Below are 19,425 nucleotides of genomic sequence, written 5' to 3' on the forward strand. Positions count from 1 at the left end.
TGCCAGCAGGTGATGTCAAAGACCCCTCCTGATAGGTCCTTACCTGATAAGGTGGCCAATCTCCCTCTCAGGGCTATTTAGGGTCTCTCCTGTGGGTTCTCTTCAGATTCTGCTTGCATGTTTCCAGCAGGAATCCTGTGCAACTACTACTTCATCCTCAGACCTCGGATCACCCACAGCTTGCTCCAGGAATCACTGTAACAGTAACAAAGTATCCACAAGGGATACTTTTCTTCTGCATCTTCAGCTCCAGCCAGCAACTGCAACAGTTTCCACGGTGTGGACTTCAGGACAGTCTGCGTCAATGGGGTACACCCTCACTGTTCCAAGGAGCACACTCGTCGCCAGGAGAGGAGTCCAAGAGAACCAGTCATCGACTTAGAAGGTGCCTGCGTGAGCAGGGGAGTGACTCCGTCACCCCACTGGAGATTTCTTTGGTCCTTCTGGTGCAGGGTGAAGGCAGGGAGTCCTCTTCTGGGTTGGCAGGGGCACCTGTCCTTCCTGGAACTTCTTTCAACTTCTGGACTTGGTCTCCTTCCTTTGCAAGTCTTCAGGTCCAGGAATCCACTGTTTGTTGTTTGCAGACTTGGTTGGTTCTTGCAATAATTCCAATCACGAGGTGTAGTGTTTCCTAAGGGAGTTTGCAGTACTTTACTCCTGCTTTTCTGGGCTCTGGGGTGGGGTAATTTACTTACCTTTACTGTATTTTTATTCTCCCAGCGATTCTGCACACACTACACTTATCTAGGAGGGAATTTGTGATTTGCATTCCACTTTCTTAGTATATGGTGTGTGTTGCCCCTAGACCTATTTTCTCCCATTGCATTCTATAGCATTTCCTATTGTTTGCACTATCCTATGTCTAATTACTTGCCTTATTTTGGTGTCTAGTGTATATATTGTGTATAATACTTACCTCCAGAAGGAGTATTGCCTCTGGTACTGTGTCACCCAAATAAACTACCTTGATTTTTTTGGTAATACTGAGTATTGTCGTATACTTGTGTATAAGTACTGTAACCACTGTGTAATTATAAGTAGTATTGCATGAGCTTTGCATGTCTCCTAGTTCAGCCTAAGCTGCTCTGCTATAGCTACCTCTATCCGCCTAAGCTGCTAGAACACTACCACTTCACTAATAAGGGATAACTGGACCAGGTATAAGGTGTAAGTACCCAAGGTACCCACTACAAACCAGGCCAGCCTCCTACATTGGTGGTGCAGCAATGGGATAAGTACTTGCAATTGCTTTACCACTTTGTTAATAGTGCTTTTCACAAGAAAAGCTTGCTTCAATGCTTAGAGCATATATAATATATACCTAGAAGTAATTTTCTAACTTTATAAAAAGTTCTTTAAACTTTGCAAAAGTTTTTACAAAGTTCTGAAAAGTTTTCTTCTTTTCTCTAAAATGTTTTCTCTGTTATTCTACTAACTTTGTACTTACTTTCCTAAACGTTTTCTCTTTCAATATGTCTTCTGTAGAAGCTATCCCTAGAGTTGTCAAGACTACCTATATGAATCTAAACTTTAAATGTTTGAGCGGTCACTGTATTGAAAGAAGTTTAGGGATTGGGAAGAACCCCAATAAGGAGTTCCTCTTAAATCTTCTCCTCCAAGATGACCAGGGACTCAACACTGGTCCAGATCAGACAGGGGAAGAGGTAGAGGATAATTAAAACCAGGAAGGCTCAGAAGAGCACACCGACAATCCCGGGGAGGGTCCTTCTACAGATGTATCTGTTAACAAGCCCCTTAGAACAACTGGGAGTAGGAAGGGTTCACACACTAGTAGGGCTCCCTTCTCCTCTAGAGGCCAGGACTCTAGGGTGGACCCTGTTACAGATAGATCTACCTCTGCATATTCCAATGTTACCTCTGTTTCAGAGGCATCCCACACATCTAACCCTGAGGACCACTCCCTAGATAGGGAACTAAGAAAGCTGAGGTTAGAGGAGGCCAGACTGAGGCTAATGCAGCAACAGTTTGCCTAAGACAGGGACTCCCTGGCTGTGGAAAAGGAAAGGTAGGGTTTGGGGTTAGTTCCCCATGGTGGCAGCAGCAGTTTCAGAAATTCAAATGTTAGGGAACCTTCATTTGACTTTAGGAATCTGCACAAAGTTGTCCCTCCTTACAACGATTGTGATGACATTTATAAGTGGTTGCACCTGAGGGGGCCTGCAGCTAATAACTTTGGTGTTGTTTGACGAGTCTCCACAAAACTTTCCACTGAAGTGATGTGAGAAGGGAACAGATGTAAAGAATGCTCAGACCTGCAGGGAATGTAGGAGGTAGGCCCTCTTTGTAGTGTGCAAAACCAGGCACACTGCGCAAAGGATATGGGCAACCACACATCGGTTTACAGAGGTAAAAACTAGACCACCTAATGCTCTAATTTTCATGGCAGTTTGGTCAAGCAGTCTTGGAGAAGTACAAAGCATTTGTTGTACTCACATTAAAAATAAAGCAGGACTCACACTCAAAAGAATAACTTGAGAACAATTTACAAAAATACATCAGACGTTTATACAATTTTTAAGACCAAGATCATCAAAATTGGGAAAGTACTTTTTAAGTTATGAATTTTCAAAGTTTAGAAAATATGTCAGTTCTGTGCATAATTACACACCATAGGAATCAATGGAGAAATACTTTAAAATGTATAGAAATTCAGGCAATGTGTTTACCAATGCCTTCTCTCAGTTGTAGGTCGAGGTCATCAGTGGGTCCTGTGGACTAGCTGGAGAAGTTGGGGTGGCTCCCGGTTTCGGTGGGAGCAGCTGCAGAAAAAACTTTGGAGCTGGTACAAGGCCACTGCGGGGACCATTTGGAAAAGCTCTGCATAGGTGGACTTTAAGGTGAGTCCGGTGGGTTCCCTTGGAGTGTTGAGGTCAAAAGGGGTGGGGGACCCTTAGGGCAAAGCTGGATGTTCAGTGCACGGCACAGGGAAGCCAGGTGCAGAGCGAATCAGTGAGCCAGCAGCTGTGCACAAAGGTGCCCTTGGAAGCAGGGGGTAGATCGTTTTGAAGGTTGCTTGCAGGTCAGCAGGGGCACTCTGGTGGGAGATCCTGGTGGTTTCTGAAGTCCATTAACTGGGGCTTCTTCCTGGTTCTTTTTCAGTCAAGAGTGGACTGTCCTTCTGGGTGTCTAATGTGTACTGGCCAGTACCTTGGGCTATTCCACGGGTTCAGCCACTGGAGGTTGCAGTATAACCAAACTTGACACACTTGTAGATTGTGTCCTCATGGTCTGTCAAGTGAAATTTAGTCAGGCTGTGGTGTCCAGTTCCTTAGTCAGAAGCCGGTCAGTGAACTAAATTTCACTGGTCTTTTGGTCTTGGTTGCAGGAGAGTGATGCCTTCACTCTGAAGGGATATCTTTGGCAATTTGTAGAAGAGTGGAGGTCCTCTGTTGGTTTGTAGAGTCCGTCTAGTGTCTGAGCAACCCCTCAGTGGTGATTGTCGAGTCCTGGGTGCAGCCTTCTTCATGATGCAGCAGGACTTCAGTTCTCGAGCCTTGTGTCTTCTTTGCTGCTGATCTTCTTTTGTCCTTGGAATCTGAATCTCTGGTCTAGGGGTGCCCATTAAATACTAAATTTTAGTGGGAATTTAGAAGAGTACCTAGTAGTGACAAATGGGCCATCTCATTTTGGTGGCTACAGCCACTAAGTGATCACTTCCTGTGGGCAGAGGTAACTTCCCTATCCCTGATTAGCTGTTTTTCTACCATGCAAGACGGAGGAAAATTAAATGGAGGAGTTACCTCGCAGGCAACACCTTAGGGGTTGTGCAGGCTGGGGCTCACTATTTCTCCTGTCCTTTGTGTGTTTTCCCATCGTTGCTCCTGCCAAACATGGGGGTTTGCAATGTGGAAGCCAGCTGCTGCTAGCAGCTGGCCTGGGGGTTGTGTTTCAAAGGTGGTAAGTCCTTTGAAGGTCACTAGCTGGGCAGTGCACATTCCTGAGGAAGGACGTGTAACACCTCCACCCAGGAAGGGCTTTTTTCTGGGACCCAGAAAGCAGGAACTCTCACCCCTGCGTTCCAGAATCTTGTCTGGTGTTGGCAGGCTGCCTGGGAATGGCCAGCTAACATGTCAGTGTTGGTTAGCTTTGCAGGGGTCACCTCTAAGGTGGACCTTGGGTACATTTACAATAATGCCAATACTGGTACCAGATTTGATTTATCATTTGGAGTAGTTTTATTCCAAACAACCCAGGGTTCAGAGTAGCCATCATGTAGCTATGAAACTCGTACTGACCAGTGTCCAGCACATGCATTTAAAATGTCTATTTTGTTCACTTACTATGTCCCAGGTTTGGAAAGGACATGGTAGGGGCATATTGCTCATGCATCTATGCCCACACATAAAATATAGTGCACCCTGCCTTAGGGCTAGAAGGCCTGCCAGAGGGGTGACTTACCTATATTGCATGCAGTGTATAGTGGACAGGACACACAGGCTGCGTGCCATTTCGAGTTTGCTTTTAAGGGTTGCACCAGTACACTCAGCCAGGAATGCAGTTCTAGGTGCATCCAGATGCATGGCCCTTGAGAATGGAACAAGCTGTGCTGCTGCCCTCATGAGCCTACCCTTAGTACCCCATGCCCTGGGTACCTAAGTACCATTTACTAGGGACTTATAGTGGCCGCTAAAGGTGTTGCCAATTGTGCCAATGCATCACAACAGTTTTAGGGAAAGAAATCTGGCCCAGGGAATTTGAGTAGCAGGGGCCCTGGGCACTAACAACTTTGAGACTACATCAATTACCAGGCAAAAGGTGGGAGCTAACCATGATACAAGAGGCCTTTTCTCACAGTGTGCCATTGTATGAAATTGAGGTTGTCTTGGTTACAGTTCCAGCTCGCTAGTTCATTTGCACTACAACCATTTGCAGTGTCTGTCTTATTGGAAATGCTAAATGTATGTGCTGTTGCATTTCCATGAGGAATACTACTGTTGAAATAAAATTAGGACATTAAGCTGTTAGTCACTAACACCTCATTTTGTAATGTAGTTAATACAGAATGAAAGCATTCGTATTTTTAACTGCTGCACCATGCATATATGTCAGCTAGTCTTATTTATTGGTGCCCTCTCCTTTTGTCCAAGATATTTTAATATTAATCATCTATGATTTTTCCCTAATGAAATAAACCGCCTCTCCTTCTCCTTTGCCACCACAGAACTTCATCTTTCATTTGCTGGAATGTATGTATTTTTGTTGAATTGCTACTGTTTCTACGAATGTTTGCTCCAATTCCTCACAGGATAACTTAGTTTAAAAGCCACCTTTAAGGCAATTGACGTCCCAGAGTTCAAGAGGACTCAGGCTGAAGCCGCCACTTGCCTTTAAAAACACAGACAGCTTGCGTTGCACGGATCAGAAAGGATGGCACAGGATGTTTTGGTACTTTGGTAATCTGCATACTCAACAGGCAGCCAGGGGCTGAAAAGACCGATCATAACGGTACCACATGTGGGATCTCTCCTAGCAGTGCCAAGGGAACTCATCTGCCTTCCATGGACGTCCCCCCGCAGGGGTCCACCTTTAATGAATGTGTAAGTGGAACCATCTTCCACATTAAAACAAAAACAGCCAAACACCCCAGGTGACGTATAAACAAAGAAAGCATTAAAGAGATTCCGCAACAGAACATTCACCAGCAGTGTTTAACAATAGAAGCAACTCTATGGCCAGGAGGTCGTCTTGGAACAATCCAGACTGATGTACAACGTGAAAAAAGTAGAAACTAAGGGGCATATTTATACTCTGTTTGCGCCGGAATTGCGTCGTTTTTTTTTACGCAAATTCGACGCAAAACGAACTCCATATTTATACTTTGGCGTTAGACGCATCTAGAGCCAAAGTTCATGGAGTTTGCGTCATTTTTTAGCGTGGACACCTTCCTTGCGTTAATGATATGCAAGGTAGGCGTTCCCGTCTAAAAAATGACTCCGAGGCATGTGCGCCGTATTTATGCTCCCAGGCAAAAATGACGCCCGGGAGTGGGCGGGTCAAAAAAAATGACGTCCAGCCGCTTTAGCGTCGTTTTTTAGCGCCTGGTCAGGGCAGGCGTTAAGGGACCTGTGGGCTCGGAAGGAGCCCAGAGGTGCCCTCCCATGCCCCCAGGGACACCCAGTGCCACCCTTGCCCACCCCAGGAGGACGCCCAAGGATGGAGGGACCCACCCCTGGGACATTAAGGTAAGTGCTGGTAAGTATATATATATCTTTTTTGTGGCATAGGGGGGCCTGATTTGTGCCCCCCTACATGCCACTATGCCCAATGACCATGCCCAGGGGACATAAGTCCCCTGGGCATGGCCATTGGGCAAGGGGGCATGACTCCTGTCTTTGCTAAGACAGGAGTCATTTCAATGGGGGTTGGGAGTCAAAAAAAATGGCGCAAATCGGGTTGAGGCGAATATTTTGCCTCAGCCTGACTTGCCCCATTTTTTGGCACCCAAGCTCCATTTTCCCCTACGCCGGCGCTGCCTGGTGTAAGTAATTTTTTTTTCACGCACACCAGGCAGCCCCGCCGGCTAACGCCGGCTAACGTCATTGAATAAATACGCGCTCGCATGGCGCTTCAGAATGGCGTTAGCCGGCGTTAACTTTTTTGACGCACAACTGCGTTGGCGCAGTTGTGCGTTGAAAAGTATAAATATGGCCCTAAAGATTTCAGAGAGAAAGTAGGTGACTCCCTCCAACACACAGTAACTTGTTTTATATTGTGTGAAGTTACTGGACTGCTATACATGAGCACCAGTTATGTTACACAAGGACACATTCCTTTTTTATAGGTATGGGGAGATTAATGATTTGCCCAGAATCACAGGATGTTGAGCTGACAACAAGACTTGAACTTGGATCCTGAGGTCCAAACTCGTCAACTCTGGCTGTTATGCCACATCCTCTCAGTATTACCTTACAGAGAAAGTTGCTATGTTTACTTTGGGGAAAGCTTTGTTGTTCTTTTCAAAAGATAACGTAAACAAGAACACAAAGAGAGGCCGGACACAGTTTGTACACAGGGTGTTTTTTATTCAAAAGGCATGAGATGCTTGGATTCTGCCCCTCTTTTCAGCTGGCCAGCACCTATTGATACACTAATTGGACTTCTGTGGGGTAGAGCTTCCTAAGAAATATGCCACAGCACATACCTCGCTGTGCTGTTTCTCATTATTGGAATCTGCAGACTAACCTAATACTAAATGCTAGCGTCATTGCTACATTTATGATAGCTGCCTCATTTTCCTGCATACAACACATGTTTCAGAATTACACCCCGAGTCATTGCTTTAATTTTTTACTTCATGAGATTGTCTTTCATGCTTTTTACTTGAACACTTTTTCTGTGAGGAAGAACTTGCTGTTTCTACAAAATTAGGATTGTTTAAAAAAAAATGCTTTTACTTTGGTTACCAAATAGTTATAACCACGTGGGAGCTCCGCCCCAGCCTATTTCCAGACTGACTCCACTCTCTCCCATAGTTCGCCTCTTTAATTTTCTAAAGAAAGCATTTCTCTGAAAACACTGGTAGCTTGATAATGTGTACTTACAGAGCATTTTTTTCAAATGTAGAACGCTCTGTCGCCAATTTCTAACATTTGTTTGCATGGCACTTCTCTTATTTCTAGTTGGCCTTCCAAAATGTAGGATGTTTTGGGTTTTTTGGAAGTTTAAGCTCAGGCAATGTATTAAATTTAGTTCAAATTTCTCCCTAATATTCGTTTTAGTGAGCACACTATCGATAATGTGGTAGGCCTGTTGTCAGGGTGTAATTTTGTGAACTTTTATTTAATACAAATAAAAGTTGTTCATGCTAAAGGAAACTAATTATATCTGCTTGACACTGTTTAATAGAAGCAAGCAGCCATTGCTGTTGTGGATGTCAGTAAATTATCTGCCAGGCCAAAAAAGTGTTCCCATATGCCCTTGGTTTGTTGACTCTAGAGTGTTGTGTGGAAATCTATCATACCATCTACCATATTAATTGGAGACACTGTATTATCTAGAGATGTGACCTCATAGCTCTTAAAAAGGCTCACCAAGCTAAATCTTCCCAAAAAATATTAGTCACAAAGTAATCACAAATGCGAAATCTAATGCATTTACCAATGCTTGTTTGTTTCTGTAAGGCCTATCTCTCCCATAGGATAATATTGTGTTACCTTCTTATATTTAATAAGGGCTAACTTTTGAATGGGAACAGGAGGAAAGTCATATTTGGACTCAAAAAAATATAATTTGAAATCTTTAATTGTAAAGTCACTTTTCAAATCACAGTTCTGAAAATACCACTTTAGAAAGTTTACATTTTTTTACTTTCCTAACAATTTGGTGCCTTCTGCCAGTGTCCTTGGTCACATAACTGTGAATGGTTTATCTGTTAAACTTTCTGTGTTCCAGATAGTGTGACAATGGGGACTGGGCATTGGCAGGATGCACCATCCTGCCTGGATGGCTGGTGGTGGTGCTTTTCCATACCCTACTTCAAAGATCTGCCTCGAGCACACACAAAAAGTAACTTGACACTAACCTTATGTCACCATGGACTTCTTTGAGCCTTGTCAGGTATAAAAGACACTTTCCAGAACCAGATGTGAGGTAGCATAGACGATTACCTCACTTCTGGCACCAGATATAACTATTGAACCCTCAGAGCAACTCTTTAGTACTCCCATGAACCTGTGGAAGACTTCAGAAGGACTGCCTAGACCCCCGGAGGACTGCAATGAAGCTTTATGCCAGGCGTGCTCTCCAGAGGACAGGCCTGCTGTTACCAAAGTACTTCCCTGCTGCTTGGGGTCTGCCTCGCTTTCCATGGGATTGCCCTGCTGCTTGGGGACTGCCTTGATGATTGATCCCAGGGCTACCAGAGTTACTCCAAGGGTTAGTTGCCTGGCCTCCTGCGGGAGCTACAGGGACATGAAAAGCTCCAAAGAACTTGAACCTTGCACCTGACCTCTTTTGTGGTGAGTCCTCGGAAGTAGTATTGAAGGTGCTGCTTCTGCCTAACCTCAAAAGTTGGGGCTTACAAATTGTTTCACAAAAAAGTGGCATGAGAACCCACAAAGGCCCAGGACCTGCCTGCCTGTGAATCCATCCAAGGTTCATCAGTGGTTGGCCTACCTCTGAGGTAGCTTTTCCACTGCAGCCACAAAATTATTATATGTATGCTTATATTGGTACCTAAGTAGAGAAGGGGCAACTAGAGAGAAGGGATGCACTATACAAGCTCATAAGGAGAAAATACAATTAGAACACTGGTTCTCTTGACATCCTGCCATCAGGTATGTTCCAGGTAATTCTGCTAGCATGCTAGAATTACCACCATTTAAAAAACCCAGTTTTTTAAAATTATTTTGAGCATTACCTTTGCGAAGGAAATTTGATTTTTTCTGTGTTTTTCTATGCTGCTGACCAATATGCGCATAATTTGCCAGCGGATCACTTTTCATGTTTTTAAAAGTTGCTCGTTCCACAATGGCGTCCACTGTTTGGTCATCCAGGTCCTTTCCAACAAAGTTGCATATCTTCAGTACGGCACTTCTCAGATCCTAAAATGAACACAATACCGTCATTGTGTTTTAAGGTGTTTTAATCCTTTGGAATAGAATTAACAGTACTTATTGAATATTGCCTATTAAGAGCCCTCAAAGATTAAACACTTTCCTGTTTGCATCTGGTTACTTACAATCAAGCCATATTCACAAAGCATGGAAAAAGATTTGCATTTATTTGGCAGATCTTCAAATTATAGGATGAGTGGGGAAACTGAAACCAGTCATATACAGAAACATAATAATACTTTTGTAACACAGTACATGTGTCTATTTGGCTACACTATGTGTTGTGACCGAGTAGGGCAGCAAAATAGCAACATTGACTCTAAAGGTCTAGTCACAGGATAAGAATGGCTGATCAATTCTTTATATCAGTTCTGAAAATGAAAGTATTTGGTGTCTGTTAAAGGCTGGCTCTCTGAGTGCAAAAATGATGTACACTGTGTAGGGAGTATGAGCAACTACACTTTGGTAACCAGAAGCAAAAATAGATCACGTAATGCTCTATTTTTGTGGTAGCTTGGTTGAGCAGTTAGACTAATCCAGGAGATGTGCTAAGCATTTGATGTACTCATAGTATCAACAAATGTGGACACACACTTGAAAGAATAAATTGAGACCCATTTACACAAATACTTCTGATTTGTATACACATTTTAAGACCAAGTTCATCAAAATTGTGTAAGTAATTTTTATGTTATGATTTTTGAAAGTTTAGAAAATGTTCTGTCTCTGCGTGAAATTACTCACCATAGGAATCAATGGGAAAAAATGTTAAAATTGCATATGAAATCAGGCAATGCTCTCACAAGTGTCACCTTTTGTTTCCAGGTTGATGTTGAGGTCGTCAAGATGTCCTTTGGACCAGCCGGAGACGTTCGGGTGGCTCCCGGTTCTGGCAGGAGCAGTGGCTGAATGTCTTGGAGCTGGTGCGCCACAGGGAAGGGCGCCACTTGGAAATGCACTGCACAGAGCCACTGGACTCACTTAGAGGTAAGTCCAGTGGGTTCCCTTGGAGGATGGAGGTCGCATGGTGTTAGGGGCCCCTACAGCACAGCTGCTTCTCCAATGCAGGGACCAGGGAGGCCGGGTGCAGAGCAGATAGGTCAGCCAATGGTCGTACGTCAGGTAGACTTTTGAGCCAGGTGCAGGTTACTTGGAGGGTGGTTTGCCAGTCAGTAGGGCCACTCTGGGGGTGATTCTTGGGTGTCCAGAAGTCCCTCGACTAGTGCTTGCTCCAGGTCCTTGGAGAATCCAGGATGGGCTTTTCTTCTGGGTGTCCAATGTTAGTGGTCAAGTAACCCTGGCTATTGCACGTTTCAGCCACTGGAGGTCAGCAGCCACTCAGTGAACTGGACTTCACCTGTTCTTGCCTGCAGAGTGCTCGGAGTATTACCTTCACTCTGGAGGGACGTTCTTCGCAATTGATGGAAGGGTGGAGGTCCATTGGGGTTTCTTAGAATCCATCTGATGTCCAGTCAACCCCACAGTGGTGTTTGTCGAGTCCTGGGTGCAGCAGGCAGGGTTTGGTGCCTCTTTCTTGGTGCAGCAGGTCTTCAGTTCTTGAGCCTCGGGTCCTCTTTGTTGCTGACCTTCTTGTGTCAGTCGAATCTGATCAGCCGGTCTAGGGATGCCTACTAAATAATGCATTTAGGGTGTTTAGGGGAGTACCTGGTAGGTGCCAATGGTTCACTTACCTTATGGTGACTACACCCACTATGTGACCACATCCTGTAACATCCCTAACACTGATAGGCTATTTTCCTGCCATCCAAGATGGAGGAAAATTAAACTGAGTGGCCACCTCATCTCCCCCACCTGAGGGGTGATGCAGGTTGAGGGCAGACACTCTTCCTGGTCTTTGTGTATTGTCCTGCCATTTCTCCTGCTAAAAGTGGGGGTTAGAAATGGAAGTGGCCATCTGCTGTTAGCAGCAGGGCTCGGGTCAACTTTCAAGGGTGGCTAGCCCCTTGAAGTTCACTGGCTGGGCAGTGCACTTTCCTGGGGGCGGAGGTGTAACACCTCTGCCCAGGAAGGGCTTTGTTTGTTGGTCTCAGAGAGCACAGGCTCTCTCCCCAGGGATCAAGACCCCTGTCTGGTGGTGGCAGGCTGGTTTGAACTAGCTGATACTGTGCCAGGGTGGTGTAAGTTTAGCAGAGGCACCTCTAAGGTGGCCACTGGGTACATTCCATAATAAATCCAACACTGGTACCAGTGAGGATTTATTACTTTGAGTTGTTTGATACCAAGCAACCCACCGTTCAGAGTAGACATTGTTGGAGTGCAAACATTACTAATAAAAATGGTGTCACTAAAGCGTAATGAAATAACATGTATTAAAAGTTATATTGCAAACGTGTGTTTTGGAAAATGTGATTACCTTGGTGGCATCCACAATATGGTTCGAAATAATAATAAATAACTGGTTAATAAAAAATGTATTTTGTTTATTCATAAATAAATGTGCTGAAAATGAATATTAATATGTACTAAAAGGATTAATAGTTTAAATATTATGAATTGTTTTTATTCTTCATGTTTTAGCATTGGTTTTAAAAAGGCCTCAGTTTTAGTAATTTTCCAGAGGCAATGTTTTAAAATATTAATGATGCAAAAGATGTTTCTCTAAGCATCCTGTGTGACTTGCTCACTGTGGAAAAGCTATGGTCTTAGGTTGTAACATTTGTCTGTCTTCCTGGCGAGATAATGTGTACCCAGGAAAAATAGTCTTCAGTGGTCATGTGCCACCTGCAACAATTGTAGTCTACTGCGGAAACTAGTGACGAGCCAGATAAGCCAATCGTGAATGCAGAAAATTAAGAAAATATACTTCTAAAACATGGAAGAAAGTTAATTGGCTCTGACCTAAACCACCTCGTAGGCTGACCAATAGAAACTTAGCTAATTGCTTTCAGGGACTTTAATATAACAAAATCAAGTGATGTAAGTTTAGTTCTTCTCTGTTCCTGGCTGTTCTCAGTTGTCTGTAGAGTTCTGCTTTCTAAGCTAGTGTACTGATGCATTACAACTTTAGCTTTCTGCCATTGACAGTTCAGCTACAGTAAGGCCAAACATTGCTGAACTATTCCCTATTATGTCAAGACCAGAAAATGCTCCACTGATGAAGACATAGCTGCTTGCTGATCCATTTAGGAAAGGTATAACCAAATCTGCATTTGTCTTTCTTGCAGATTTTTATGTTTTCTCTTTTTAGAAACCCAACCGCTATTTTTGTTTAGCACCATAGTCAGATGTTTTCTAAATTAATTTTTGTCTTCTTTTCTTTTTGCATGAAATCCAAACATGCTTATCAAATTAGAGCGATTGTTAAGGATGTCACAATCTAAATTCAACTGTTTCATATAAATTGATTGTAAACAAATTAATATGCAATAGTAAATGCATTCTGTCTCTATCATACATCTGTTACTGTTATAATTCTGCATTGAGGTTCTTGAATGCTTAATGATAAATATTCTCTCTAGTTGAAGATTCTTCCATAGATTTGGTCAGCCTGTGCTATTCTTGTACTTTTATCATTTGGTCTTGCGTTTGTCACCTTTATATTTTACTTTAAGTACGGACCATACCTATCCTTGCTCTTTAATGCCAGACAGTCTTTTTCCTTTTTTCATTGACTTGATACTACACTCTCCACCAGGAAGCCACATATCTGCGTTCAATGTCATGCCTCTTGTCAGTGCTCCACTCACAATAGTTTGTCTTCTCCTAATACCCTGTTATCCTCCTGTACCATTCCCCAACATTTTCAAGGAAAGTAATGATAGTCCTGGCCATCCTAAACTACAGGTTTAGCTACACAGTTATTCTACAATTCAACACGCCTCATCCGAGTTCATGACCTTGTGCTCGGTTATTGGCCATCCTACCTCACTATTGGCAATTCTCCAATGTCTAGTGCTTCATCAAATGCGAATGCGAAGCGTCCCTACTCTTCAAAAGTAATCTTCCTGTAATACAATGTTATTATAATAATTTCTCGTGCTACTGTTATGACTAGCATTCTGTCCTTGGGATTTGGTCTATCACACTCTTAATCTTTCTCCTCCTGTCTCACCATTATTTTATACAATCTCAGTCCTCAGTTTCTCCGCCTGTCCTTCATGCTTATACCTACGGTGCCTTAGCTTCTCCTTAGCCTTCGTGCAGAACTCTAAGTTAGCTTATTTAGAAATCAGTTAACAGTTGCTGAATAAGGCTGCCTTTTACATATGTCATCGAAAATGTCTCTTCTTTTGTGTCTGCCAGTGACATTTTCTTCTGGTCTCCTCCTTCATCTTCTCTTGCAGATTTCTCAGGATATTTTCTTTGCCTGTTGCATAACAATTTCTGTTTCCTGATCATGCTTCCTAGTGTTCTTGGAGTGGATACTTGCGCATTCAGTTTTTTTGACAGGGTGCCAGCTTTGTGTTGCTTGTTGCACTTGCTATCTCACTTGGACGCTGGCCTGTGTGACATGATGTAGTAATGTGACACTATTCTTGTATTTTCTTTATCGCTGCGACAGTATAGTTTTAAGGGGATCTGGTTAACATACCCACATCTTTGACTGCGTATGTGTAACTTTCTTCATCTGTAAAGCATGGAAAATATCTACTTGTATTGAAAGCAGATATGCTATCTTTATTTCCTTTTACACCACCTTATTTCTCCAACCTTTTAGTAGTAAGTAATTAACTTATGTTTACTTTTTAATACATTTAGTTTAAATCATAATTGTCTTATCTTATAACTGTATTGCATTTCGATTGTTAACACATTTTAAACCTCTCAGCTTGGACATTGCTGCTACGCAGCAAGAAGACCTGAGGCTTACCTTTGTGGAGACATTTTCCAAGGGTTTTGTGGTGCTGAGATAGAGCGAGCAGATGTCCTCTTGACACTATCCCCCTCCCGCTTGCCATGGACATTCCTTCTATGGTGTTTTATTGTGTAACATGTTGTGTACTGGAACATAAGTACGTCTTAGGTAGAAAGTGGCACTTGCAGTTCTACTGCCTAATTCCTGGAATTCATATAATGAGACTGGGGTCCCCTGTCTCATTCTTGGTGTTCAAGAGTAATCCAGAAGTACTTCAAGAGTAAGCAACATATACTCACAATCAAATCTTTGTCTATTAGGCCCACATTATTGGCCACATCACGCTATATAGCAACACTCTGCACAATGAACTTTAGCACAAATCATAGTTTTTGACACGAGTGAATATTTCCAAAAATAATTGTGGAGATGTTCAGATAACGAACCTTCACCATATCTTCATATTGGAGAAAAAGTATATTATAGTCATCCTTGTGACTGTGCCAGCCTTTCACATGGTCAAACCAGAATCCACCGAGCACTGTTGGAAAAATAACACGTGGTATTGGAAAAGAAAGAAATGTAATAGCAATGCCTAACTTCAGACACACAATCGGCAGAGGCCGTTTAAAAAGTTAACAGAAAATACGTCTTAATTATTCAGTTACATTTAATTCCTGCGTGCGCATATTAGTTTTCATTTCGAAAATATGCCCTCTGCCGCCTCCTCTCATTATTACAGAGCTTGTGATTGGATAATATTTCTCTGCATTTCTTCTAAATAAAACTTCTCTTTAAAAACAAATGCTGTCTCATCTCAACAGTGCACAACTCACCAAAACATCAAAAAGCAGGTGAATAATCACCTGGGAAACATTATAGACAATAGTGGATTAGTGCGAATATCAAACTATCACTATTTTAGAACCATTAAATTATTTCCCACAGTATGATAGGCACAAAATGTACAAACATTCCTGTCCGTCCTGAAAATTGTAGTAGGTAGTATACGGAAATGTAGGTGGTTTTAGTGAGTGGATTCGTTGACTGTCGTAGAGTGAGATGATAGCAGCACCTCAGTCCCATTACACCCGGTCGCGTCAAGCATGCCATCCTGCTCACCAGATTAGAAGAGAGAAATCTTGTTGGCACCAACTTCAAGTGGATCAAACTATATATGTCTGATGCATGGCAATGTGACTGAAGCATGCTGAATAATTGCTGATGGTGCACTATGCAAAGTGCACGTGAAATACTAACCTTAAAACTCTAAAATTGGTTACTCACTCAAATAAGGAGCTATGTGGTTAAACTTGAACGGGAACAGGGGAATACAATGCATATGTACAATGATTTAGAGAATTTCAAAAGCAATGATGTGGCGACAGGGACTGGATCGCGGAAAAGTTGTCATTTAAGCCGTTACTCTACAATCGAGCTAAATTTCCGCATGACTTTTATGAGGGAGGTTAAAGGCACTAGCAGCCAATCCATAATAATTGATTGCGGATGAAGCATCTCCACCAAAAAAGGACTTTGAATTGATGTGGCACTTCGTTTTCCATTACTTCGCAGCAGCCAAAGCAGTGGTTAATTTGCAAATAAAAACGTGCCTGTGCTCAAAACTCATTTAAATGCAAGTCACCAAGAAGTTCTATAGCCATATAGAGGAACAAGGCTGAAGGCCAACTTCCTTTATGCGGTTATGGAACTCCGAAGTGACTTGCACTACCCTTATCATGTACTCCAGGTGGTACTTTATCCCATATAATACAAGGTCACACCATCACCTTTCACACACACCACTTAAAACTTTGGGATGTAGATCTTTGATATGAAAGAGAGCGCATATTTGAAGGCATGAAGAATAAAAATAGAACCTCTATTACAAAATTAAACACATCAAAAACCTGTTATATATTTGTTGCAAATAGACATTAAAAACAGTTCAATACAGGTAAAAAAAAAGAAACTGGAGTAGACTTGGAAAGTATAGAATCATGCAAAATTTCAGCTTTTGTCTCTTTAAGGAGTGAAACAAATAACATATTCTCTCTGCTTGTCATTGTAGACTATTAAATGAGATCAGCAGAAAGAAAAGCCTTTCCTTGAGTTGCTTTAAACAGCTGCTTTAATTATGGTCCGTGACCTGATCTTATCTGCTTTTCCCCTCCGCTGTTGGTTCTGGCAGCAGGCATTGTGATTTCAGAACCCAACTATGATAACCTTATAATAGTTGATTTCTTTTCCTTATAACCATGACCTTGTGTATCACAAGTTGCCGATTATACAGAAATTAGTGACTGATGTTTATACAAGGAGTACAGAATCCCATGTATTATGCAGAAATCAAATAAGTTGTAAAATCATACTGTCCAGTGCTCAAGATCGTGTTTAAATATAGCCTCTGCTAGCCCATTTCGTACTGGAGCACCACCCGCATGCTTTTTCAGATGCATTCCATTATTTGCATTTGATAAAGTTCTATGGGCATGGTAAGGGCATATGGTTTTTATGAGATGTCAAGTAACTGGGTGGCGATGTCTTCTTATCATGCCACTTAATTTTCCTAATTTCACTATCTAGGGCCCCCCACTGCACCTGCACAATTTTTCCATACCATCTAGTTTGAAATTGGATTTTGTTCCGAGTGATGCTGTGACTATAGCAATTAGGTCAGGCTTTAACTGGGCTGGAAGATGAGATCATTCAAAAATGTATTTATTACCCTGCAGTGTTACATTGTTTATAGTTGGTTTACATCGGTTGTAATTTGTTAACATTTGGGAGTCTCATTTCACTCTTTTTCAGCACTCTTGATCTTAGAGAAGGCCTACAGCTGCTAGTGATAGTAGGATTCTGTCATTTTCAATGATAAGCTTCCGTGGCATGTGATTGCTTTAACACCTTGGTTCTATATTAAAGCTATTAATTTTATGACACATCGTAAGGGATACTAAAGTGTAAGCTAAAACTGATGGCCTTCTACTGGAAACGTGTGTGTAGGACAATTGACGATCAGCTTGCAGTCTGCTGTAATGGGTCCGAAGGCCCAGGGCTTCGAGGACAGAAAGGAATCTATTTTCTTGCGGGACTCCTTGTTGGGCCTTTGTTTCTTGATCCAGGATGGTCAGCCTGGCATAAATTATGTGGTTTAAACTATTGTGTCACATAATATTAGCAAGGTTCAGATTTAAATCTCCTGTGACTATCCAAGGAGTGTCTCTACATCTGCACATTAAGGCCCATATTTATACTTTTTGACGCACAACTGCGCCAACGCAGTTGTGCGTCAAAAATTTTACCGACGGCTAACGCCATTCCAACGCACCATGCGGGCGCCTTATTTATTGAATGACGTTAGCCGGCGCTGCGGACTGGTGTGCGTAAAAAAAAATGACTCACACCAGGGAGTGCCTGCGTATGGGAAAATGGGGGTTGTGTGCCAAAAAATGGGGCAAGTCAGGTCTGAGGCAAAATTCAGGCCTCAACCTGATTTGCGCCATTTGTTTTGACTCCCAACCTCCATTGACATGACTCCTGTCTTAGCAAAGACAGGAGTCATGCCCCCTTGCCCAATGGCCATGCCCAGGGGACTTAGGTCCCCTGGGCATGGTCATTGGGCATAGTGGCATGTAGGGGGGCCCAAATTAGGCCCCCCTATGCCACAAAAAAAAAAACGAAAAAAATACTTACCCCCAACTTACCTCAACTTCCCTGTGATGGGTCCCTCCATCCTTGGGTGTCCTCCTGGGGTGGGCAAGGGTGGCAGGGGGTGTCCCTGGGGGCAAGGGAGGGCACCTCTGGGCTCCTTCCGAGCCCACAGGTCCCTTAACGCCTGCCTTGACCCAGGCGTTAAAAAACGGTGCCCATCGGGCTGTGCGCCGTTTTTTAAAAGCCCACCCCCTCCTGTGCGTCAAAATGACGTCAGAGTATGAATAAGGCGCACAGGCCTTAAAGTCATTTTTTGGAAGGGAACGCCTACCTTGCATATAATTAGCGCAAGGCAGGTTCCCCCTTCCAAAAAATGACGCACATGGTGGAACTTTGACGTCCGCGGGGTCGGACGTCAAAGTATAAATATGGGGCAGGGTTTGCGCCGATTGTGCGTCAAAAATTTTGACGCACATTCGGCGCAAACAGAGTATAAATATGCCCCTAAGTTTGTGAGATTATGTTCTATCTTGCTAACGATGTCTTTCTTGTTGCTGATATAATGTTTATTATAATGAAAGGAAAACATTTTTTGGGCCTAATCCCCAACTTTCAGCTCTTGTTGCCAACATGTTAGGGGCATTCAGGGTTAGATTTGTATTTCGAAGCTATTTGTGGCTGTAACATAAATGGATAAACATCCTTTAGGGTGACCCTTTTCCTAAGGGTTTTCTGCAGAGATAAACATTTCGATGTAGCCCACGATTGGAAATTCTGTCTCATTCCAGATTTCCTTGATGCAAAATAACTTGTTTGCAGTTAGTTAATGCTCGATCTCTGGATCTGGGCACAATTTTCTGGTTCCAGCTAAATACCAGGAAATTATGAAAATAATGTTGTTAGTATGAGTGAGGACGAATGGTTTGCAGTGATAGTTCTGGGTCGTAAGTTAATGTGTTTTTATTGCCAAGAAGAGCCGATGGGGTCCACAACCAATCTGCTGTTTCTGTTTCAGGGTTATTGACATTGTTCATTTCGCAGTGATGTCTATGCAATTTATTCCAAGGTTTAATGATTGAGGCAGTAGTCGGCATTTGATTACCATGATTGCACCTGGTTACGTTTTTGTGTGTCGAGGTTTTTTTTTTTTTAAGGTTTCAGGCTGGGGGTATTTGAAATGGCTGCAAGCGGCAGTTACATCTTCCTCAAGTAGGACAGAGGATGTGGCTTCTCTAGCAACTGAGATACTTCGAAGTCCCATTATGTGAAGTCTTGCTAAATCAAATGAATTGCCTCTGGTGTCCATGTGACAATGGTTGCTTCATTCTTGCCTGGGGTTTGTGCCAGCCGAAATTGGATAGTGGATATTTTGAGTGATGT

General features: G+C 42.8%; 1 protein-coding gene across 1 annotated transcript in view; it reads right to left on the bottom strand.

Annotated features, from left to right (window-relative positions):
• LOC138297360 (amine sulfotransferase-like) overlaps nt 1-19,425 on the bottom strand; it is a 363,813-nt gene that overhangs the window by 77,664 nt on the left and 266,724 nt on the right. Inside the window, exons 6-7 of the mRNA XM_069236753.1 lie at nt 14,838-14,932; nt 9,380-9,563 (exon numbers count right to left, since the gene is read on the bottom strand). Of these exons, the coding sequence (XP_069092854.1) occupies nt 9,380-9,563; nt 14,838-14,932 (279 nt within the window). The remainder of the gene's footprint in view (nt 1-9,379; nt 9,564-14,837; nt 14,933-19,425) is intronic.

Source organism: Pleurodeles waltl, chromosome 5 (genome assembly GCF_031143425.1).
Source record: "Pleurodeles waltl isolate 20211129_DDA chromosome 5, aPleWal1.hap1.20221129, whole genome shotgun sequence".
In the NCBI taxonomy this organism is placed as follows: domain Eukaryota; kingdom Metazoa; phylum Chordata; class Amphibia; order Caudata; family Salamandridae; genus Pleurodeles; species Pleurodeles waltl.